The sequence below is a fragment of the Thunnus albacares genome, chromosome 11 (assembly GCF_914725855.1).
Source record: "Thunnus albacares chromosome 11, fThuAlb1.1, whole genome shotgun sequence".
Taxonomy (NCBI): domain Eukaryota; kingdom Metazoa; phylum Chordata; class Actinopteri; order Scombriformes; family Scombridae; genus Thunnus; species Thunnus albacares.
This window is the reverse complement of record NC_058116.1, coordinates 23,797,188-23,821,188: the sequence shown is the minus strand read 5'-3', so window position 1 is coordinate 23,821,188 and position 24,001 is coordinate 23,797,188. Positions and strand designations below refer to the sequence as shown.

Here is a 24,001-nt window from a genome sequence, read left to right as displayed (position 1 = left end):
TCCTCATTCTTTGTTCTTACCTTTAATACAGAACGGCGAGGCGGACTAACGGCGCAACATTTCTTGAACAGGCTTTGTAAAAGGGGCTTGTGTCAGATTAACCCCCTGCTGTCTGTGTCCTGGTTGTCTCTGCTTTAATCCCCCTCTGTGTCCTGTATCTCCTGTTTAAGCAAGTGGATCTCTGTTCTATTCCCAACATAACAAACAATTTTACAGACAGTTCATCACTGAGTCAACCACAAATATTCAGTCATTTTGCCATCAATCTATCTCTATAAAAAGCTTTCCTTAATTTTTTTCCTCTCATCTCCTCTGATACCGGAGTCATTATTGAGATTATAAGTAATATTTAAATGATATGGTGCTTTATTTCTCTCTAATTTCTCTTCTTTGCCTTCTCTCTTTATGCATCTAGAGAGCTGAGGCTGGCTGTTATTGTTAAATGTTTCATTTAACTGTTAATAAATAGATTGCATCTAGTAATTTGATGCCAAGAATTTCATTCTGTCCCTTTTACTCCTCCATCCTCTTTTTCTCTTTTTCTCTGTCAGTTGAATTAAATAAACATTCTTGGTAAATGCTCCTCTGGTCCAGAATAAATGCCTCTAATCTTAATGATACAGTATGTTTGTTTGAATGTTGCCCTGCTGGTCACTGTATAAGTGGTGAGAATCTCTGCTAACACTGAAGAATGACTGAACTTTTAAGTAACAAATGTATGTATGTCATGTGTTTCAGTCATATAAGTTGGGGATTTGTAAATGGAAAACAAATTAAATGTAATAAATTGATTAAAGTTAATGTTGCTACGTTTATTTTTGGATCTGTGACCTTTGTATCTGTACACAGGCCGCTTTTGCAAAGTACATGAACTGTTTCGCATCTAAAAAGAAAAAACATGGAAACGTCATCCCTGATAGTTTAAAACATTGTGCTTATGTTATATAATTTCAGCTAATATACACAAAGCTTGTCTTAACTGCATGTTGAATAAATTACAGTTGAATTTCAGATGATCTCAGCGTATTACTTTAACCGTCGTCTTCTCCTCCCTAACGCTAACAGACCGAGACCCGGGAGACGCTGTTGGGTTTCAACATGGTGAACTACCGGGCCTGTAAGAACCTATGGAAGGCCTGCGTGGAGCACCACACCTTCTTCAGGCTGGAAAGACCCATCCCGCCACAGAAGAACTTCTTCGCCCACTACTTCACCCTGGGCTCAAAGTTCAGATACTGGTAAGAGGAAGAGAACACACACGTACGAATCAGATGTATTAGGCTACGTTCACAAGGGGTGTAACGGTTCTGAAACAGAGACCGAAACCGCAACACAAACGTCCACAGTCTCGAGATGCGGTTCTGTCTTCTTTTTCGTGGTCATCCCCCTCTCAACGGTGATCACACTGGAGCCAGATACATGTCACTTACAAACATGAATGTGAACCATCAACACAAATAAAGAAATCTGACAAAAAAAAAAAAAATCAGAATTGAGCGTTAAGGCCTGCAATGTGAACGTAACCTTTAATCCCAGTTTGGGAAACATCACAGAAGTACATGTTCGCTTGGAAGTCGGTGCAGTTGCTTCACTTTGGTTTTAGAAGCTGAAACACTGGAAGGCAATTTCCCCCAGAACACCACAACTTAATTATTTATGGTTTACCTTTTAAAAAAAAAAAAAAAAAAAAAAAAAAAAAAAAAAGAGGGAAACTAACTGTGTTCTACCTTGCAACTTTAAAGTCGGAAGGTGGACTGTGAGTAAAATAAAAGAACTTCTCAAGAGACTTTCCTCCATAATGTATGATGACATCGCCTTGTGACAACTTAGTTTAACTTCATTTGTAGAATTCTTTATCTCCTTTTTTTTTTTTTTTTCTATGAAACGTGAGTGAGAGATGTGAGTCGGAGGTCTTGTGATGCATTATTGAGCTGCAGCGACTGAGCCCCGCTCTGATGTTTGGCTCAACGGTGTGTGTGTGTGTGTGTGTGTGTGTGTGGGCGTGTTTTGGCCCTCGAGAATATTGACTGACTTTCCCATAAGAGAACACTTTTAGATTGGACTTTGTGTTCTTAACATATTGTTAACAGTGTATTGAATGATAACATGCCCGTGTTGAATATGTTGCGCTTGTTTCTGGCTTACAGACAACACCTGATGACAGCTCAACTCTTCATGCTGGTGTTAGTTTTGAATGATTTGGTCATTTTTTTAGGCAGCAAGTTTCAGAAAAGGTTTCAGGGACTGATGCCATCAAAGTAGTTCTTATCTCTGCGGAGTGAAACAATAAAGGAGAACCGTATACCCCGTGTATCTTATTTTCAGGAAATAGTCAGTAAATACCGGGATGTGAAAGTGAACTTCAAGTAAACAGTTTTTAATGCTGATCCTAATCTTGTCAGGCCTTTTCAGAGTTCATTTCATTTACAGTTAACTCAAGTTTTCTTTCTCATGAGTCCATTGACAGTTTTGTTTTTGTTTCTGTTTGTAGCGGGCGGACAGAAGTGCAGTCTGTGCAGTATGGAAAGGAGAAGGGCATCAAGGACCGAGTGTTTGCCAGGTAATAGACATGACTTTCTTGGCTTAGCAGTTAGAAGCCTCTGAGGAATAAAAACTACAGGAATAGTAATATGTTTTTTTTTTTTTTTGTTAAATTTCACCACAATCGAAATTCATGTCTCGTTTGCTTGCATTTCATCCCTTTTGAGCAGATCTCCCAGCAAGCCACTAGCCAGGAAATTGGTGGGCGGGACTGACTGGGAGTCGGTGAGCAGGAACAGCCTATCAGATGAGAGACTGGAGACCCAGAGCCTGCCCACCCGCTCGCCACCTGGGACACCCAATCAGTGAGTCCATGTTCCAGGGTTCATAGCAGGCCAGGAGTTCACATCAGTTTAATTTCAAACACTTCTGGCAGTGGATTTCTTAATGTAATCATATTCAGCACGGTGAGGTGTATTTAAAAATGAATGATTTTGACAGCAAATGAATCACAGCAACTAAGTGATTCATTCATTCAGTTAAAAAGGAGGTATGATATAGTTTTATAGCAAATATATTTGATTGATACAGTTTTTTCCTCATGTTTCTAACGTCTGGACTGTAATGACAAACATATATTTGGTGCTGATAAATGCATAAAAGGTTTTCAGGTTGAATACTCAGTCCTTTTTGTCTGTGTTTTTTTCAGGAACTCGCTGTTCGTACAAGAGGGCACGCGACTACGCCCGTCGTCCGTCGGCCACCTGGTCGATCACGTGATACACGCTTCGCCCAGCTTGCCCGTCTTCTCCTCCAATCACAAGTCGGCATCGTCCACGCAGGCCAACAGCATCAGCTTGGACTCCACCCCGTAAGTTTCGCTCTCCCCCGCGTGACGCTCGATGAAATCACGACCGTCTTACTATCGCTCTCGTCTTGTTCTTTCCTTTTTTCTTTCATTATATTTTTGATGCACGTTCCCATGTTTCTTTAAAGCTGTTTCTCTCGGGGGGGGGGGGGGGGGGGGACATCAACGTTGGACTCGGTGGCAGCATAATAGATTTCACAGTAAATTCACAGCCTCATATATAAAGCAGACATCAAAAAAAAACCAGCCGCCCTTTAATTTTCAAGTTTAATTTAACTCATCAGCGTTAGTGCCACTCTGTCTGACTGTAGTGCTGAGTTGACTGGTTTTTTTAAATTTCTGTCTGTGTCTGTGGCTTCTCCCAACAGTTCACACCCTCTCCCAGTGTCACTTAGCTGGCCCCTTTGGAAAGATGAACTCTTTGGAAAAACAACCCGTAAAATATGTTTGGAGCGGGTTGCTTGGTAGTACAGCAGAGCTGAACTAGGAATCAGTATGTGTGTGTGTGTGTGTTTTCAAAGCCTTTGAATTAAAGTTAAATGGAGTGTGAGTGAATTTTGAAACTCTAGATGCAAAAAATCATCAAAGTCTTATTGAAACTGTCGTCTCATTGGTATCTGAAATCTTATTTTTACTTGTTATGCCTCATATTCTGATTGTTTTTGTTACAAATGCCGTCTCAAAATGTTGTAGCATGGCCCTTTTGGTATTTGTTGGTTTATTTATTACACACCTGATGGAAACACTTAAAAATAACCCTTTTAACTGTGCTAGTAGTCATTTTGCTCTCTGACTCAGTCGGATGGTGCTTTAAGTGTTTTAAAATATGTTTAAAATGCTTAAAAAATGTTCAGTGACAGAATGTTTTCACTGGCCCGTGTGACTCTATAATTGCTTCAAAGGCTGGAAAGTTATCATTCTGACAGTAAGAATCTGGTCGTGAAGTCGTTTAATCAGTGTTAACAAAAAATATGAAGTTATTATATTTTAGCCAGATTTTCCAGCTGGACCATTGTGTGCTCTGCAGAGCTGGAAACGCACACACATGTGGCTGTGTGTGCTTTTGTGCTTATTTCTCTCTGAATGAGGCAAAAAATGCATTGTAGACATGGCATGCATTCTTCTAGTAGGTGTGTGTGTGTGTGTGTGTGAGAGAGAGAGAGAGAGAGAGAGAGAGAGAGAGAGAGAATAGAGATGGCAAGAAGGAACATCTCTCAGTTGGAAAGCAGAGTGGTTAAGTAACAATACAGTGGCAAAGCTTCTCACACACACACACACACACACACACACACACACACCGAGTTATTGGCTCATCCGTCTGTTACAGAGCCAAAAGATGACATAATCACCTGCTCTCTCATCCTCAGACATTACCCATGCGTGTTATTTTATTGGCTTTTATTGGCCCCGTGTATGTTTTGTCCTTCGTGGCAGTTATTATTTTTCCAATTCTTGTGTCAGTTTTAATGTCCCACTTCCCCAATTTCCCAATTTTTTGTGCCTACTTTTTTTGCTGACTAGAGAAGATTAGTTTATGCTTTATTCAAACCATGAAAAACTCAAGGATAAGAAAAATAAAAAAGGGCGGGCTGCTGGACCTTCCTAATCTCAAATATTACCACTTGGCTGCAAATGTTGAAAAAATACTTTACTGGTTACAATTTCCTAAAGTATACTGGTGTCAAAAGAAACAAATTGATGTTTTTTTTTTTTTTTATCATCTCTTTTAGCTTCGGTGGCTCTGAATAACCTCTTCTGCCATCCCCACTGTGATGTCTACTTAAAAGATTTGGTCCAAATCCAGATTACAGTTTGGGGAGCTATCAGTCCTAAACCTTGTATGTAATAACCACCTCTTTGTGCCAGCTAGACTTAATTCTGGATTGTCTTTGGTGAGAATCAGGCATCCCTAATCTTAAAGACTGATATACATTGACTACATATAAGCATCACCTTCCCCAATGTTCCTCCAGTCTCCATCAAAACTAAATTAAAATCTACTGTTTTTCCTACAGAGCAGCAGTTTTTCTGTACGTCGTGTCAATTCCACAAAGCAAAACAATAAGTCTCTGACAACCTGACTGTAAAATGTCCTGTTTTTAAGTCGTGTAGGGTGAAATTGAGCTGTTAAGCGAATCCCGGCGCATTGACAGTGATGGTTTTAAAAAACGCAGTCATTTCCATGACAGTCTCAGAGTAGCAGAAAGCTACAATTATACAGAATAGTGTAGCACAACATGGCATGCAACTGTATGGTATTTTATGATAAATGACTGCGTACGCTATAATCATACGGTGTTTCATACTGAAACACTGTGCCTGAAAGCCTGTGCGTTGAAAGTGTCACTCTATGGCTTTTAGTGCAACATGGTGGTTGTTTTGCAGCTCGTTTTAGACTCGGGTCACCCCGCGTAGCCGCATGTGATTCCTCCATCACTGTCCGCACTCATTTAGTTCAGTCCTCTGTGATGCTTTTAAAGTCTTCTCTAAGCAGAAGTAGACATTTATGATTTAGTTACAATAAAAGCGTTTGACTAAAGGATGACTAAGAGCAGAACTCGCTCGTGTCTGATGTCGACTAGGGTTTAAATCTCTTTACCCCCGGGGCCCTTAGCTAACGTATGTGAAGGTATGTAGATATCCGTTTCACTCATCTGCGCCGTGTTGTGAAACATAGTACGGATGTAGGAGGATGTGCAGTCTTGGCTCGGGCCCGGTGTGCACTCTGCCCTCCTTCTGAAAGCCTGACCTGGTGTTGACCCATAATAAATGTTAGTTTGCGTGTGTGTGTGTGTGTGTGTGTGTGTGTGTGTGTGTTTAAGACGCAAAGTGGCACCAGTAGCAGCAGCCAAAATAAAGTCAATGCTCTTTGACTGGTGCTCCCGCCCCTAAGGAGTGTCTGTGCGCAACCTCTCTCACACACACACACATACACACACACACACGAAAGCCTTACCTGATGGACCATGTTGTTTCACCATACACACTGAGACACACTGCCTTTTATTGTCTGGATGATGGAGGGGAGGGGGGGTGTTTTACTTCCTCTTGTAGCTCTTTTATTGAGGTTAATGCATTGTGACTAACACAGTGCTATTAAGCTTCTCTGTCTCTTGCAATCTCTTTCTGTCTCATTCCCCTTTTTATCCGTTTCTCTCCGTTCTTCTCTGTTTTTTCTTCCGAAGCTCAGCTCTTTAACAAACAGGCAGACCTTCAGCTTAGGCCATTAATTGTTTTGTGTTTTTCTTTACCTGTATGTTTGTGCTTTTGATTTCCCTCCATCTTTTAAGTGCCAGGCCATGACCCCTCCTTCATCAGCAGTCATAGCTACTAAACAGCAACTTGTGAGATTATTTTTCTACTTTTTACAGTTATAATGAAGTCATGTTTTGTTCCTCACTGGATACAAATGTTGAATAGGGATGCAAAAGGGAAATCTGCACCACAGAAAGAACATTCCTTTTCTCAGATTTTTCGAAATAAACACTTTTATCTCTTGCTCTTCCTTTCTGTCTTTCTCTTTCTGTCCCTGACATTTGCTTTCCCACGCCCCCTTCTACTCTCTCTCTCTCTCTCTCTCTCTCCGCCACTCTCAGGTCTCCAGAGGGGGTGGACGGCCAACCTCCAGCTTTGCCCCCCAAGCAGCTGAGCAGGAAGACCTTGAGCCAGATCATCCAGGCCCACTCTCAACAGAGCCTCCTGGACAACCACCTCAACGAGATGTACGACGTCCCCGTCAACGCTGACAAGACCACGGTCAGTGAGGCGACACAAACACTCACGACATGAGATTAACAATAAAGAAAATTTAGTACAGTAAGAATCTCAAACATCTTCTCGGTAGTCCTCTTTCATTTCCTCGAAAATCTTTCTTGGCACAAATTCAGATACATGGTCTCAGGATGGTTGTATACAGGAGTGCGTTGTGAAGTCCGTTTTTTCAGTACACAAACATCCTTAGGAACTAAAATAAATCATGTTCTTTCTCTCAGTACACTTTTTCTCATTTGTAGCTAAACATTTATATAACCACTCTAAAAAAAAAACCACTCAGCAGAATCAACAATGGTTTGGTTTGCAAAGATTTGATTAATCTGAGCTAGAACACTGTTACCATGGCAATCGTCGATTACAAATCTTCTTTAAGATGTTTCTTGCAGTTCGCTGAAGTACAATTCTTTATTGAGGAAAAAGACTACATCTCAAACCTGCATTAATCAATATTACTTTTGATATTAAAGTTGAACAAAACCACTTTGTATAATGTAAAAAGGCTTCCTAATGTTGAAAACACAGAATAAACACCAAATTCTTCAACTTTAAGGAAGCTTTTAGCCTCCTTTAGCTCATTGTTTTGGTTTTAAAGAGCCTCCGTATGATTGAGTCTTAGCAGCTGCCATCAACCGTCACTTATTTCCGGCAAACAAACTGATAAACACACTGTACACTTCCTGTCCAGCACCAAACAATAGACAAAGTTAATGCATCCTGGTTAACATAATGGACCATTTGGAGACGTTAAAGGAAGGAAATATTGGTCCTACATTCATCAGGTGGCCAGAAACATGACTTTTATTTTTATAAAATGATTTTGTGTAGTTAATGTGCCAGAGGAGGATTATATGGAAGAAAACAGGATGTGGATTTGATGTATCTGTTCAACTTTGCTCTTCCAGCTAAATGGAGTTGTCCCTCATGATAATCTGGTCCTGATCAAGATGAGACCTGATGAACATGGACGTTTCGGCTTCAATGTTAAGGTAAAGAGGGATACTAGTCTGTTCACTGCCCGTCTGTCTTTTTGGTTCCTTGGCTCAACTCACCATCTAACTTTTCTTTGTTTTTTAAGCAAAGTAGTCAAAACCTTTCTTAACCTTTTGCATTTGTATAAGTCTTTCTGCTGTTAACTGATCTTGAACTGGGTGTTTTCCAGGGTGGTGCTGACCAGAAGATGCCCATCATCGTGTCCAGAGTGGCTCCGGGAACATCTGTAAGTCAAGAACTACACCATATAGTCAGTAGATGACTACTACAGTATATTTTCTACAACTGGTGCTGAGTTTATAAAAAAACAAATGCAGCTCCACAAATATCCACTATTTTAGTATTTTCATATTTGAAGACATTTTCTCTCCTATTAGAAACATTTTATTAAATTAAACATGTTACTAACATTCTCTCTCTCTCTCTCTCTCTCTCTCTCTCTCCTCCCCTTCAGGCTGACCTGTGTGTGCCTCGCCTTAACGAGGGCGACCAGGTGGTCTTAATTAATGGGCGGGACATCTCTGACCACACTCATGACCAGGTGGTCATGTTCATCAAGGCCAGCTGTGAGAGTCACTCTGGGGAGCTCATCCTATTGGTCAGACCAAACGGTGAGTCGTACCTTTTGGCTGGATCTACTGTAACTACTCTAAATTTAATCTTTGACAAATACAAAGGACGGACAAAATAATTGGAAAGTCTTAACAGTGTAATGCAACACAACACTACTACGTCATAAGTGGGTTGTATTTATTGCTTTTTTTTTTATCAGACAGCATTTGATCAAATTTGATTTACCTGTTATTTTGTGCGCCTCCTGTATGTTTCAGCTTTGACACACTAAAACACTATCCAGTGTGTGAGGAATTGCAGGAGGAAATGTAATCCATTTACTAGTGAACCAGCTATTCATAAATCCTTTACCAAGTTTCCTTTACTAAGTGTATAAGCTTCTTTGTTTTTTGCTTACTAATTAGAACTACCTTGTTCCATACTAGTGATTTACTAAACGGGATTACTAGGAATGTCTCGGCTTGTACTGTAAAGGCCTTTTAGTAATGTGCAAATCTTTTGCTGGGAAACATCTGTAGCATCTTCCCGATTAAAAGCGAGACAATGGTGTAAACAGGAAGTCGCTGCAGCTGTAACAAAGATAACATAAAGTGATTTATTAAACTCACCTGACAGTCTTAGATGTAGGTATGACTTTGGTTTTTTTTATATATATTTACATATATAATGCTTTGCAATTTGAGGAGTATTTTGTTTGTTGTCTTAGTGTTTTTCTATTTAAATATAAGGCATATCTAATTAATTACTAATAATTAATGAAGGTTACTTGTCATTGTTTGAAAGTGGAGCCTGCATATTATAAATACTTTCAATCAAATCAGATGTGTTGACCTTATAGCATGTTGCTATGTTGTTGTGAAATGCGAGTTATGACCCGCATTTCACGGTCTTCCTCAGCTGATAGTTTGCTCCGTTGTCATGGAGATTACTGTATCTTAGTCGTCGTCATGTGACCCACATATTGAACTTTGTCATAAATAAGGTCACTTATTAATAAGCAATTTTTTTTTCCCACTTGCTTTGCTGTGTTATAGTCGCTCCTGGCAGTTACTGGGTGTGAATATTTTCTGTAGTAACAACAAATCTTCACTTAGGTAAACATTTCCGTTACAACCAGGCTAAATTTGAACATGTGAACAGCTGGTGTATGCCACTCCTGGAGATTAACAGCTACACATCTGGTCACCAGCTTTGATTCTACTTCTGGTATTTTTCCTGACTGCTCAAATCTCACTTATATGAGTCGTAGGTTTTTTTTTTTGCTTTCTGTACATCTCAGCTATATGTATCCACGGCGTCGAAAATGAAAAGCAAAGCGTTTCCTTTTAATCAGCATCAGGGAGGTGGGGAGGGGGGAGCGTTTGAAGATGATGAAACATTGAAATTCTTGACATTTTAACTGGGTCAGAGAGGGATTTATGCATTATATCCTCTCTTACATCAAAGCACATATAAGATTGCATCAATGTATTGAACGCCTGTCAGTTCACATTTTGTGTTTTGCGGTATTTTTGTATTTCAGGCATATAAATATTTCCATCCCATCGGTGAACTATATTTCCTATGGTCCGGTGCATCAGTAAATATTTCTTTATCTTCGGCGCTTAAATAAATCCATCCCTGGAGGCCTTCAGCCTACATAAACAGCCATGTGTGTGTAAACTGTGACACTTTTCTTTCTTTCTTCTACCGGTCCAGCCATCTATGATGTGGTGGAGGAGAAGGCGGACTCGGAGCCAGATTTTCAGTACATCCCAGAGAAGTCCCCTCAGGATCCCGCCCAGCTAGACCAGCATGCTTTGAGGGACTCTATGGTCACCCTGAAAGAAGGCCTGAGCAGCGGAGCCATACTGGCACAGTTTGATGTGAGGGGGGGAAAAAAAACACACTTTTCATGGGGTGGATACACAAAAAACTTGAGGAATTGCAGGTTTTTTTAACGAGATGTTTTTGAGGATTTCTCACACGTTTCTTTCCTCCTCCGCATTCCAATAACTTCCTGTCTTTTATCATCGTCACTTAACAGCTTCCTGTTCAAACTCTTTTACTGTGCTATTAGCGAAGAGGAATGTTATATTAAAAAACAAACACGCACATAAACGCGGGTCACTGAATGCAAGCTCTCATGCGCTCAAAAACACTTAGAAGTGTGTTTTCACATGTGTAAATGTACAAAGTGGACAAAGAAACGGTTATTATGATTACTGTAAGCTAAATTTCAATTTGTGTTCCCTTTTCTTTACAGCAACTGTACAGGAAGAGGCCGGGGATGACCATGCTGTGTGCCAAATTACCTCAGAACGTTTCCAAAAATCGCTACAGAGACATCTCTCCTTGTACGTGCTCGCTTATACGGATTATACGGCTGTCTATTTCTGTTTAGCTTTTGTGTGTGTTTAAAAATGTATCACCGCATCACGCTCTCTTTCTTCTTCACCCGTTTTCTTCTTGATCTGTTGTTTCTTCCTTTGTCAATTGAGCTTCTTCTTCTTCTCTCTGTTCTCGCTGTCTGTCTCTCTCTCTCTCTATGTCATCATTCTCGATCTATAATCTAACCAACCTCTCTCTCTCTCTCTCTCTCTCTCTCTGCAGATGATGCCACACGGGTCATTCTGAAAAGCACAGATGACTACATCAATGCAAATTACATCAATGTGAGTCGGTTTCCCCTTGTATTTTCGTCTTTCATGTTTCTGTTTGAGGCTCGGTGGGTGGTCTGTTTTTTTTTTTTTTTTTGCCAACCATCAAAACACATATTGAAACACGCTGGTGAAGTAATGTATGAACCACCATAGTGAAGAAGTTTAACGAGCTAAAGTTAAAAACATTGCGAGTTAATGTTTTACATGTTTTTGAGTCATCCAGACATAAACAGCTGTCAGCAGATGTTTTAGGTGAAGTGCTACTCTTTTTTTTTTTTTTGTGATGTTTATTAATTTAAGCCATTTTCAGACATTACTGGCTTCATCCATCTGTTAAGGGTTTTGGCTTTTTGGCATTCAAACACAGGTTTCTGTTACACATATGTTGTTTATCTGCTTTATTCAAACATGACAGGACTGTTAGAGACAGAGTTACCAATAACAGCACTGATGGATAATATATGATTATAAAGGAAGAAGAAGTTTTGTTGGCTTTCTCCCAGGCTGCATCAGTGAGAGACTTGAACAATGTATTTTTACAGTTGAATGATTGTTTATATTCAAATATAAATAACGACCATTTGTAGCCCGAATGGATACTTCGCCTGCTTCTCACTCGTCTAACCAACCCTCCACATTCGCTGTTGAGTTTTCTCATCCATATCATCCTTTGTTAGATAGAATACACTCTCTTGCTTATCATTTCATTCCTATTTGCTTTGTATGTAGTGTAAGTGTTTTGATATTCATACCGTAAGCAGTTGGCATTGAGCAGTTGGCACACCACAAGGCAAAAAATATCAATGAAAACACATTTTTTATAGGCTGATGAAAAACTTCCTCGACAACTTTAAAATTAGCTGACTTTACTTGATTTGTGAACAAGAAATTATACTTACATGAGACATTTTTAACCCTGCTCCTAAGAAGTTGAAGCAAGATGCAAATGTAGTTTTTATTTTAGTTTATTTGACTTTATGGAGCTTTTAGTCTTTCCATCATGCGGCTGTGTTCGATTCAGACTTTAGTTTTACAGAATTTGTTAGCAGGTCTGACCTTGTAAATGTAAGCTTATTCAAACAGGATAAGTTTCAAGTAGTATCGCCAACACATGTTTAAGTAATAAAGAGGGGCTTAAATAATTTTTTGGGTCTGTACCTTTTAGCTCCGCGCTGCCGAAAACACAAAAATCACATCCTCTCAGATGAAAATAATAAGAAAAAGATCCTCGCAAACCAACCGAACACCTCTGAATCTCAATCTGTCTGTTGTTTCTCTCTCTCTCTCTTTGTAGATGGAGATTCCAGCCTCCAGTCTGATAAACCGCTACATAGCATGCCAGGGCCCCCTGCCCAACACCTGCGCCGACTTCTGGCAAATGACCTGGGAGCAGGGCTCGTCTATGGTGGTCATGCTGACAACACAAGTCGAGAGGGGGCGGGTACGTAGAAGTATCCCTCAAAGACTGGAAACAACATACTGACTGCAGCATGTTCAAAAAAAAATTAGGTTGTCAGTGAATCCATGCGTGACGTTACTGTATCCCCTTTTTGAATCGAGCTTAATTGGCAAAACACAGCTTTAACCATCAGTAGAGATTCCAGATTGTCTGCTGTCAAAATATTTCAAATGATCAAAATATTTTATTATTTACAGCACACTGTGGGAAAGAGGCTTCTGCCATGTTTTTTTCTTAATTTGAACATATTAAATACATGAAATAAGGAAGTGAAATTACTGTGAAAATGATGCGACTTTCAGTTTTACAATAGGAACAGTGTTTGGTTGCAAAAGGAAATATGTTTATATTGTCCTGTGACAGAAAATATGAGAATCATCACCTTTAGTATACTAGTGGATGTTCTTATTATGCAACTCACTATTTCCAGATGGACTGAAGAGTAAGAATATGCATTATTTAGCTTGGAGTAGGAGTAATGGGGGATTGACCTCTGACCTCTGAGCTGAAAATAAGAGTAGTAACCTGTTCAGTAAATAAACATAATCCGTTATCTGTGTTGTTTTTAGGTGAAGTGCCACCAGTACTGGCCCAACCCGGACAGCAGCGCCACCTACGGAGACTTTACCGTAACGTGCCACAACGAGGAGGGCAACTCTGCCTTCCTGGTCCGGGAAATGACTCTCGTGCACACGCAGGTAACCAGACTGTTAACACGCTCAAAAAAAGAGAGGATGAAAAAAAAAAAAAAAAAAAAAAAAGAGGAGGAAAGCTAGGCCGAAAAAAAAAAGAGAGAAACGAGGGAGCGAGGAGTGTGAAGCCAGATCGTTCGCGCTGATTACCAGAGCAGGTTAGAGAGGAGGCCAGAGGAGAGGAAACGCAGAGAAAGGCGCTCGCGGTCCAATCAAAAAAAAGACAGGGACCAGTGTCTCAGGAAGGATGAGCCGCTGAGGACCCCGAGGAGGTGTGTTGCCATAGTGACCAGTGTGGGCTGTTCTTTTTCTGGCTCCCGCTGCTGCATGCGGGCCACGTATTGGGATCTGGTTACCATGACAACCAGACCACCCCAGTCAGTCACATTGCTGAAAAAGAGAGCATGAGAGAGAGAGAGACCAAACAGAGAGTGGGACGATGGAAAAACAGAAACGGGAGAAGAGCAAGTTTGTTTTATTTTTGCAGTCTTAACTTCCAACATGTCACAGTGAACATTTTGCATCCCTCTAAATGAAAGAACTTCTGTTTGTTTATGGATGCAGAATAGTGCAGGTTAATTTATCTTTGTAATAAGTCTTTGCTGTAATAATGTTGGGTTTTTTTTTTGGCAGTATTATTTTTATTTTTGTTTTTTTTCAGAACTCATAAAATTGACTTTTAACGGAGGATCAAATTCTTTGCAGTCTGTGTTTTCCTGATTACTTCCCTGCGTGTTGCCTTATGTATCATGACCTTTAAAATATATGGCTGTAGGAGGAGGCAATTAGCATTCTCCTCTGCCTGTGATTGTTGCTATGGAGATAGATGTGTTACCATGGCAATGCAGCGAGGGTTATATTGAAGAGCCTCTGACTTGCACATGAAACAGTGGTCAGTAAGTGTTATCTGCTGTAGATCCTGTGTGTTTATGCTTAAGTCATCATTTTATCCCTGTGGGGTTTAAATCTCGCTAACTTTTTTATCGTCGAGCGTGCGTTCTGTTGCGACACTTCCCTTTTAATGAAACAACAGAGAAAGTTTGAATTATCTTTACAGATCAAATGTCTTCTTTTGTCCCGAACAACAGTCAAAAATCCATAGATACTTAGTTTACTATCACTAAAGACTAAATAAACCAGAAAACATTCATACATATGATATTATACTCATTTGTGAAACTGGAACCAGAGAATTTTGGCCTCTCTTAAAATCAGACTTAAAAACAACTGACTATCAGAATCGTTGACAATTAATCTTCTGTCAATCGACTGATCGTTGAAGTATCTGGTGATTCATAAAATTGGGAAATAGCATCGTGTGGATCACCAAGTGGTCCAGTGGAGGGGGAGGGACTGAAAAGAATAAAACCACTGTTTATCATCCACACTGCTCATTTCATAACATCTTTAAAGGTCATAATTACGCAAACGGGGTTGCGTGCAATCTTCTCCCCGTAGGACACGGAGTTTGATGAAACATGCTTGGAGGTCGCCCACATGAAATACAATACCTGTTTTTTGGTCTCTGAGTGTTATAAAAGAATAATTAATTCCATCGTGTTGTTGTTTCCGAGGCCTCGAATATTAAAGAAGCCTTTCTGAAAGAGATTCTCTAATGTTAAATGTGTTTTCTTCTCTTCCCTCTCTGTGTGTGTGTGTGTGTGTGTGTGTGTGTGTGTGCTTGTTCAGAGTGAGCAGCAGAGAGAGCTTACACAGATCCAGTACCTGGCGTGGCCAGACCACGGCGTCCCCGATGACTCCACTGATTTCCTGGATTTTGTGGCTCTGGTTCGGACCAAACGGGCTGGACAGGACCAGCCGATGGTGGTACACTGCAGGTATGGCCGGCGTTCTTACAACAGCTGATTTCCTGAAACTGTTTTGTGTGTTTTGAATCAGTCCTCTCTCCCTCCGTTCTCTGTCGCCTCACACTTTCACAGTTTGCATTTGTTTTGTAACTAAACATCCATTTCTTTCTTCCCCCCCCCCACCGCCGCTTTTTTCCAGCGCGGGGATTGGTCGGACAGGGGTTCTGATCACCATGGAGACGGCATTGTGTCTAATGGAGTGCGGTCAGCCAGTGTATCCTCTAGATATCGTCAGAACCATGAGAGACCAGAGGGCTATGATGATACAGACACCCGTATGTAGACGCATCCATTTGTCTGTCCAGCTTCTTCCACCCACTTTAATCCATCAGCTAAAATCTCTCTCTCTCTCTCTCTCTTTCTCTCTCTCTCTCTCCATCAGAGTCAGTACCGCTTTGTATGTGAGGCTATCCTGAAAGTCTATGAAGAGGGTCTGGTCAAACCACTCAAGATCACCCTCTACCAGCAGAGAGAAAAGGTGGATGAGGAGCGGGGGGAGGAGGAGAAGAAGGAACAGCAGAAAGCAGGAGAAGAGAAAGAAGAGACAGCGGCGGCGGCGGAGGACGGGGAGGCGGCCGTCGCGGCGGAGTTGCTGGAAGGAGGTCTGGACGAAGAGGACGACGACGACGAAGAGGTGGAGGTGCTAGACGTTGGAGAAGTGACAGAAGAGGGGGAGGAGGAGGAGGAGGAGGAGGAGGAGGAAGAAGAGGAGGAGGTGGAGGAGCCGAGCGTCGCTAGCGCCACTAGCGTGACCAGCGAGACCAGCGCGAACCCTGACCCCGATCCTGCTAACCCGTGACGTTTGACCCTCGGGGTCATCAGGGGTTACCAGGAGGAGGCCAGGTGGCCGGAGGAGAGAACAAAAGCACTGTTGCACTTTATGCTGACAAAAATGGAAAAAAAACTAAAAGACAAACACACACGTGAAAATCAAGGACAAACTAGAATTTAAAAAAGAAATCCAGCTGTGTTGACTAGGTACCATTAGAGGATATTGTATGTTCAGGGTAATGAAAAAAAGTATACAAAGAATGAAAAGATAAAAGTATGAGAGAATAAAATGTGGATGGGGAATTGCTGTAGTGCCATAAGTACGAAGGGGAAGGGCTCCCCCCACGGATGAAAAGCTCCCCCCTCACCCCCCCCTTTTTTTTCCCCTCTCCCAAAAGGGTCGCCCTGTCCCCTTCTGAGCGAGTCTGCCAGACGGACCTGCCTTTTTTTAGTGTCCTTTTAGCTGATAAAGAGATATACCTTATCTTTTGTTCCTCAGAAAGAGTATTTATTGTGTTTTAGTTTGTGTCAAACCCTGTCCACTGAACAAAAAAAAAAAAAGTTGTATGTTTGTTTGTATGAGTCTAGAGCTTCATGCTTTCCTGATTAAATTTTAGGTAGTAAAGTAGTGTGATTCCTCTTCTTCTAACTACTTCTTTATTTCTTTTGCTTTTTGTGGAGAAAAAAAAACAAAAAAAAAACAGTGATTTAATTTATTGTACTTGATTTTATCTTTCTCAGCTTTCTTGTCTAAGTTTCTGACAGCACAGACTGACAGATGGACAGCCGAAAGCACTTTGTGTCTCACCTCTTGTTCAATGCTGTGGCAAGTTGGATACTTTATCCTGCTTTGTGCTGTGTTTTTGAGCTTACAGACACACATACTCTGAAGTGGCCATTGTTTTGGCGTGGTAGAAGAACATAACTGGTTTACAATCCTCAGGGCCTGTGTTCACTGGGCACCTCTCTTTCACTTTTTCGTGCTCGTCACAGCAGCTACTGTCGCTGCGTTATCGCAAATCTCCCATCGAAACTTTTCAGCATCGATTATTTGATATTAACTCTCACGTCGCTCGACGGCACGGTCGTTTCAACACGAGAACAAAGACGTTGTCATAAAAGAGAGGGCTCGGTAAACACACGACCTCACTGAGTTACAATCTAAGCTGTTTCCCAGCTGTTGTGGCTGATGAAGCTAGGAAACAAGGCTGAGGTCAGTTCCCTTCTCTCTTCAAATTCATACGCAGTCCGTTCAGTGTTTAAATCAAACCTGCCGTTTATTTGCAAAGGACAGAGCAGGGAAGAGAGTGTCCCCAGGTCTTGAAGCATCCTCCCTGCTGAAGTGTCCTTGAACCAGACACTGACAGCAAACAGCTGTGGCTTCCATCATCTGAATGACCGCCGTCGTACAACCCAGATATTTCTTCCATGCTTTGCAACAGGTCGTTATGATAGAACCTGAGAAACAAATAGGGGTCATACTGTTCAACAGACATTAAGTAAGTGATTGAAATCTGCTAGTAGCTTCATGCAATACATTTTTTCCCCCAATTTTTTTTTTTAGAAAATTTGCTTGCTTTGTTGACAGAGTTGACAGTGAACTGATCTCAACCTTTGTGCAAATGGTAAAAACAGAACTTAAACGGCTCCCTCCACTGACCTCCCCACTTATTTTTTTTTTTTTTCTTTAAATATCCAGAGGGTCAAGACATTTGGATTTTGTAAATTGGAGCAAACCTTACGTCCCTGTTTACACGTTTGCAGTTGAGATTGGTGGACTTTACTGTCACCTGTTTGTGCAAGCAATCATGTGACCCCAGCATTACATTTTGTAAGACTAATAATTTGCATTTCAGAGGAAATTTCCTCAAGGAATTCTTTTTTTTCAGTGGGGTCCAGAGGTCACTGGAGCAGAGCTTTAAACGAACCCTTGCTGTTTAATTATTTTCCATGTTGTCTGAACAGCTGACAGTTCAAAGAAGCAGCCCAAACAGAACATTCAACCAATACTTTTTGTTTTTTTTTTATTTGATCTTTTCCAATGGTACTTCGTCATTTTAAAAAGGCACATGTTGTTTTTAAAAGCCGAGATAATGATGATGTTACGGGATAATGTTATGGGTGATAAGTGACTAAATGATGATGATGATGTCTGACTTGTATTTTGAATTCACAAAACCCAGCATCAGGTTGCTTGTTATCTTTTTCTTTGTCCGAGTACAGGCTACTTTGTCATTGTACTTTTCAAAAGCAGTATGGAGTGTAGCCTCGTCATAATTTGAGATATATTTTTCTTATCGGCTGCTTCAGTACCTGCTGTCATCGGCTCTTTCAGTGGATTCTGCTGGATAAACCTACTGCTGCGTGTGTGTGTGTGTGTGTGTGTGAGAGAGAGAGAGAGAGAGAGAGTGTGTTTGCGTATTCAGATTTCTGTCTTTATCTATCTCTCTCTGTGTACCACTCCTTCCGCCGCCATTTCTAACATTGTTTTAGCTGTCTGGTTAAAGCCTGCTTGTCCGTTAACTGGAATGAAAGGTTGTGACATAATGCCACAAACCTAATCTAACCTGATCTCAAGTTTTGTCTAAAGAAATGCGGACGGAGCGCTCTTGGAGAGTTTTTTTTTTTTTTTTGTAGGACTGTCCTAAGAACCAGGCTGAATCTTTGCCTGCGAAACAACATTTCAAACCATACCTCCCTTTTTAACAGCTGAATCATACTGTACTTTGGCCACATGTAGAGGTGGGATCAAGAAGAGCCCAGAAACTGCTTTCCTCTTCACTCTTTTTTTTTTTTTTTTTTTTTTAAAATCTCCTCTGTATTGCAGTCCTCTCGCAAAAGTCTGCTTAACTCCTTCTCTCAGGCAACATCAGTCATTTCAGTAGAGCCCACGCAACATCCACAGTCCGTTCTCATTGTTCTTCCCCAGATGTCCCTTTTATATCATTATACAGTGGGGGGAAAATGTATTTAACACGTCAACATTTTTTTTTTTTTCAGTAAACATATTTCCAGTGCAGCTATTCACATGTTAAGACCAGACATTGGTGTTAACTCAACATAACACAGAAGTGTGTGTAGAAGTCATAATAATAAAAAAATAAATATAGTTATGTGCGTTAAATTGGAATGACACTGGAAAAAAAAGTATTGAACACGCTAACTGAAATGTATTCAATACTCGGTGGAGAAGCCTTTGTTTGCAATGACGGCTTCAAGACGCTTCCTGTATGAAGACACTAATCTCTCACATTGTCCAGGGGCGGTTTTGGCCCATTCTTTTAAACAGACAGTCTTCAAATGTTGAGGATTCGGGGGGGTGGGGGGGGGGCTGCTGGTGAATCTTCAGTTGCTTCTACAAATGTTCTGTTAAGTTCAAGTCGGGTGATTGATCGGGTAATTCCAACACCTTTATTTTCTTTCTCTTGAACCAGTTGTGAGTCTCCTTTGCAGTATGTTTTGGATTGTTGTCCTGTTGGAGGGTCCACCCGCATCTCATCCTCATTGTCCTGGTGGATGGCAACAGATTCATCTCAAGAATATCCCGATGTACAGCTCCATTCATGTTTCCTTCGACAATTTAGATTCTGCCGGTACCATGAGAAGAAGAAACAGCCCCTATACCATAATGCTTCCATCTCTGAACTCCATTGTAGGTATGGGACTTACAGGGTCATGCAGAACCATTTCTCCTCCAAACATGGCGCGTAGTATTATTGCCAAGAACTTCAATTGGTGTCTCGTCTCACCACACTTCTCCAAATGTTGTGCCGCAAACTTCAAACGAGCCTCAACGTGTCTTCAGTACCGGAGTGGAGTGCATTACCTGCTTCTTCCAGGTCATTCTGGAGCCCTTCTCTAATGGTCCTTGGATCTCGGGCCACTCTTCTTTACTTACTGCCCAGTCAGCAATCTTGCGAGGAGCTCCTGTGCTTGGCCGGTTGACAGTGGAGTGATGCTTCTTCCACTTGTGGTTAACGGCACCAGCGGTTCTTACGGGAACATTTAGGAGTTGAGAAATAAGGCAGTAACCTGTGCCATTCCTCTGTTGCTCAACAATCTTGTTGCGAAAGTCTTGAGAGAGCTCCTTGCCTCTACCTCTTGCATGAATGCTCGGTAAGAAATGATGGATTCGCAGATGGCAAACCCTTTTTTAAAAGAGTGGAAGTACTAACAGCCACATGCACTAACCCAGCTGATTCTAATCAGCACAGGTTAGAGGACTAATTAGTGAAATTACATGGTTCAGTGCTTTTTCTTACTGCGTGTTCAATACTTTGTTTTCCTGTGTCATTCCAGTTTAATCCACATAACTTTTATTGATTGCAATGTTATGATTTCTTTAGCTGTGTTGTCTTATTGAGTCAATACCAATGTCTGGTCTTAATTTCATATGAATAGCTGCACTGGAAATATGTTAAATGAAAAACATGTTGACATGTTGAGTACTTATTTCCAACTCTGTTCATGGATCCCACTCTCTCTGCATGGCCTCCAGGCAAATGACACATCTGAGCAGAATACCACTGGTACAGTAGCGCAGTATCAAACAAGCTTGTTCTCCACAGGGGGGACAAACTGAGGCTAGCCAGTGAATGACTTACCGAATAACTGGTTTAAACATTTATATTGACAGTTACAAATACATTGCAGACTCTACATGTATGAGGTTGTAATCAAAAGAAACACCATTCAACACCCAGTGGCTTCTTTTCCAGCAATTTTTGTATTCAGCAGCAGGGCCAACTAAATCAAATTACCACCAAATTTAAATTAATTAACATCGAAGCCCTCCTGATAGCGGCATCAATAATAAGTTCAAAAAACCTTGGCAATTTCTAACGAGAAAATAAAACACTGGCCCTGCAGAGAAAAGTTAATAATTGATCAATCAGGGCTGCCAAGAGTTTCCATCTGCACAAAATGTCCAGCAACGAGCTGTCTGTGTTCAAAGTGTTTTGTCGTTGACACATAATTGGTGCGTTTAGGGTACTGATCAAAGGTAGCATGGAGGGGACCAGAAATAGGGAGGGTTCGGGTTAGTCGAGTTGTATTTTTGCAAAGATGAAAACAGTTCTAGTTGGGTAGGGAAAGGACAGCACTTTGTAGAAGGCTGAGTGGCAGGTAGTGCTACTGAAAAAATTTTTAAAAAAGTTGGAGACATTGTTAAAAAAATGAGTTGTTCCTTTTTTTTTTTTTAATTTATCATTTTTTTTTTATTTTGTTTTAAAATAAAGACACCTGTAGGGAACAAGAAAAAGAAAAGAACTCCTAACTACACAGTGCCACTTGTTAATTTTGTGTAAATAATACTAGACCATGTAAATACAATGTTGTATATGAAAAAAAAATCTTTAAAATAAAAGGGAAAATCATTTGTGAGCAGAAATATTTTTTTGTTTTTAATTTTTTTTTTTTTTTTCTCATTTGGATGATTCAAATGTGACACAAATGGTGTGTATTTCAAGACTGCTATTTCAAAAAAAATTTGTTTTTATTTGAAACGTTATCTATAACAGCGAGTGTATATATAATGAAACACAAAATAATAAGAAATGTTTTACCTTATATACCCTTGGTTAACTCCTACCTGTGTCATAAAAAAAAAACAACTTTTGTTCTCAGTTGCTTGTTTCTTTCTGGTATCATGGTTTTACGGTGCTTTGGACATGTCTATAAGCTTGATTGTGAACAATTAAAGCTTGTCTGTCGAAGCATGGAGACGTGGCTTCAGATCACCTTGCTTTTCCACACTGTAAAAGTGAGGTTTGGCAATGTTAGGATGACCAGAATCACTTATTTTTTAACATATTTAGCCTTTTTAAATTTGTTAGATTTAACAGTTAAGTGAAGCAACTTGTCACGAGGTGGCCAAAGAGCTCAATCTCTGCAATATCAAACTCCAGATCAAATGGCAAAAACACTTTTTATACTATAGTGGCTGTCCAAAAAGAAAGAATAAGATACACTGTGAAAATAGGATTTTCTAGGAAAATAAATTGCCTAACAGACAACTCTGCGCTGTCTTGCAATAAGCCTTAAACCTTAAAGATTTATGATAATGTGAGATGAAGTGATGGATAAGGCACTTTGGATCTACCATCTCCTTTTATAATAGTATTTTAAGCCCAAGATTTATAGATATTTATAGATTAGAGTACTCACAGAGGCCACAGCGGTAGCTATTACTGTGCATTAAAGCCCCCAAAGCAGATAAAAGATGCATGCATGCTACTGTACTTCCTGAAAGGAGGATCACAGGCACACAGTTGTAACACTACTGTACATGCAGCCCACACAATATAATACAGTCTCCATACTGTACTTTCCATCATTTTTACAGTACAGTTGTGTTGTATATCACTATATGATAGGCTTACTTCATTAGGATGAGATTATTAAGACAGTGCATTTTGTAGGCAGCGTAACCAGACATTTCAAAGAGGAAACAGCCAAAAACATGCATGTATACATTTTAGTACAGCTGATCATCCCATTCTTGCACCATAAAGATTCAGATTTGGGGTTTTATTGATGGCAAAGCTTCCAACGCACACAATTATGAACCGATGTGCTTCAGACTGTCAGAATGAAAAAATCTAAAATAAGCAGAGAGAGGTCAGGATACACTTCAAAGCAGAGTCTATGTTCAGTATGCTTCAAAATGACACTTAAAATATTTTTTTTTAAATACTTGCTGATGGGGCAGGAACTTAAAACACTGCCTCTGTACACAATAAATGCTTAATGACCCCTGAAACCTAAATGCACCACAGCTCTTCTGGTTGTCTTTTGGGACACATTTATACACTTTTTTTTTAATTCCCAAAGTATCCAGAGGGTGGTGCCTTTGTCAAATGGAAGTGGGAGACTATAAAGTTTGCTTGAAAACCAGAAAATGAATGAGAAGGCCAATTTTCTACCACTGGAAGTTTGAAACAGCAACACTACAACTATTTCATGAATGTGTGGTTATTTACATATTTGATTATACAAAAGTATAGCAGTTTGTTTTCTCTGGCCTTGTTTTAACACATTACACATAATAATTGAAAACATTGAATGCAAACTACCAGATGTAAGTATAATTAAGTGTGTGTTTTTTTTTGTTTTTTTTAGGTGAGAACATAATACCATGTACGAGAAGTTTAATTAGACTACACCAGTTCAGAAAACGTGTGTCGCTTTAAAAATGCTAATCAAGTTTTTGTTAGGGATTTATCCTGACGTCACATCCTGAGGAGAGCTTTGCCTCCTACTTTTTTTTTTTGTTGGGACCTGGGAGAGAAAATTATCCCGCAGTAGAAAATCAGAAGGAATAGAGGGACAATTTAACAAACCATGGAAGTGTACGACGTTGCCGTTTAGTCGTCTGCAATGCAAGCGGACGTGCTTTCGCGGTGAATTCCCCATACGAGGAGGTTTCTGTAAGTATCCCTTCATCCACACCTCCTCCTCGGATCCACAAGTGGCTGTTGTTACACGGAGCAAGTGTTTGTCGGATCCAGCTTGCATTAGAGCTAGAGGCGGCGTTTGTTTTGCTGCACTGGACCTCGCTTGTACGGTCGGAGCCTGAAGTATACTAGGCGAGCAACCGCTAACGGTTAGCTCTTGCGTTGAAATCGAGCGCACACCTGTTGCTTTCTGCTTTACACCAGGTACTTCGGGGCCGTAGCTGGCTACAAGTGAAGCGAAGGATTAAACTGATTGTTTTGTTTTGCTAAAATGTTTCCAGCAAATATCCTACTTGTTTTCTGACGCGTTTTTAATATTTGAGGTTTTCTTGGAGCTAAGCTAGTCCATCTCAGCGGTTTCCTCTCCTGGCTGACCTGAAACCACAATTAACGCCACCGAGCAAACATCCTTGAAGTAACCGTTAAACT

At 40.5% G+C, this 24,001-nt stretch overlaps 2 protein-coding genes across 5 annotated transcripts in view; both read left to right on the top strand.

Annotated features, from left to right (window-relative positions):
* Positions 1–21,262, top strand: part of ptpn4a (protein tyrosine phosphatase non-receptor type 4a) — an 82,304-nt gene extending 61,042 nt beyond the window's left edge. For 2 of the 3 annotated variants that reach the window (XM_044365167.1, XM_044365168.1), the window contains exons 12-27: positions 1,066–1,238; positions 2,492–2,560; positions 2,709–2,846; positions 3,191–3,352; positions 6,946–7,105; positions 8,026–8,109; positions 8,283–8,339; positions 8,568–8,724; positions 10,385–10,551; positions 10,932–11,022; positions 11,279–11,340; positions 12,623–12,769; positions 13,357–13,485; positions 15,169–15,317; positions 15,487–15,622; positions 15,730–21,262. In XM_044365167.1, the coding sequence (XP_044221102.1) occupies positions 1,066–1,238; positions 2,492–2,560; positions 2,709–2,846; positions 3,191–3,352; positions 6,946–7,105; positions 8,026–8,109; positions 8,283–8,339; positions 8,568–8,724; positions 10,385–10,551; positions 10,932–11,022; positions 11,279–11,340; positions 12,623–12,769; positions 13,357–13,485; positions 15,169–15,317; positions 15,487–15,622; positions 15,730–16,146 (2,298 nt within the window). In that variant the 3' untranslated portion in view covers positions 16,147–21,262. The remainder of the gene's footprint in view (positions 1–1,065; positions 1,239–2,491; positions 2,561–2,708; positions 2,847–3,190; positions 3,353–6,945; positions 7,106–8,025; positions 8,110–8,282; positions 8,340–8,567; positions 8,725–10,384; positions 10,552–10,931; positions 11,023–11,278; positions 11,341–12,622; positions 12,770–13,356; positions 13,486–15,168; positions 15,318–15,486; positions 15,623–15,729) is intronic. The other variant, XM_044365169.1, reaches the window with a different exon arrangement.
* Positions 21,263–23,350: 2,088 nt separating this feature from the next.
* The window catches only part of epb41l5 (erythrocyte membrane protein band 4.1 like 5), a 39,860-nt gene continuing 39,209 nt past the window's right edge, over positions 23,351–24,001 (top strand). For both annotated transcript variants that reach the window (XM_044365873.1, XM_044365872.1), the window contains exon 1: positions 23,351–23,545. The gene's annotated coding sequence lies outside the window, so the exon portion shown is untranslated. The remainder of the gene's footprint in view (positions 23,546–24,001) is intronic.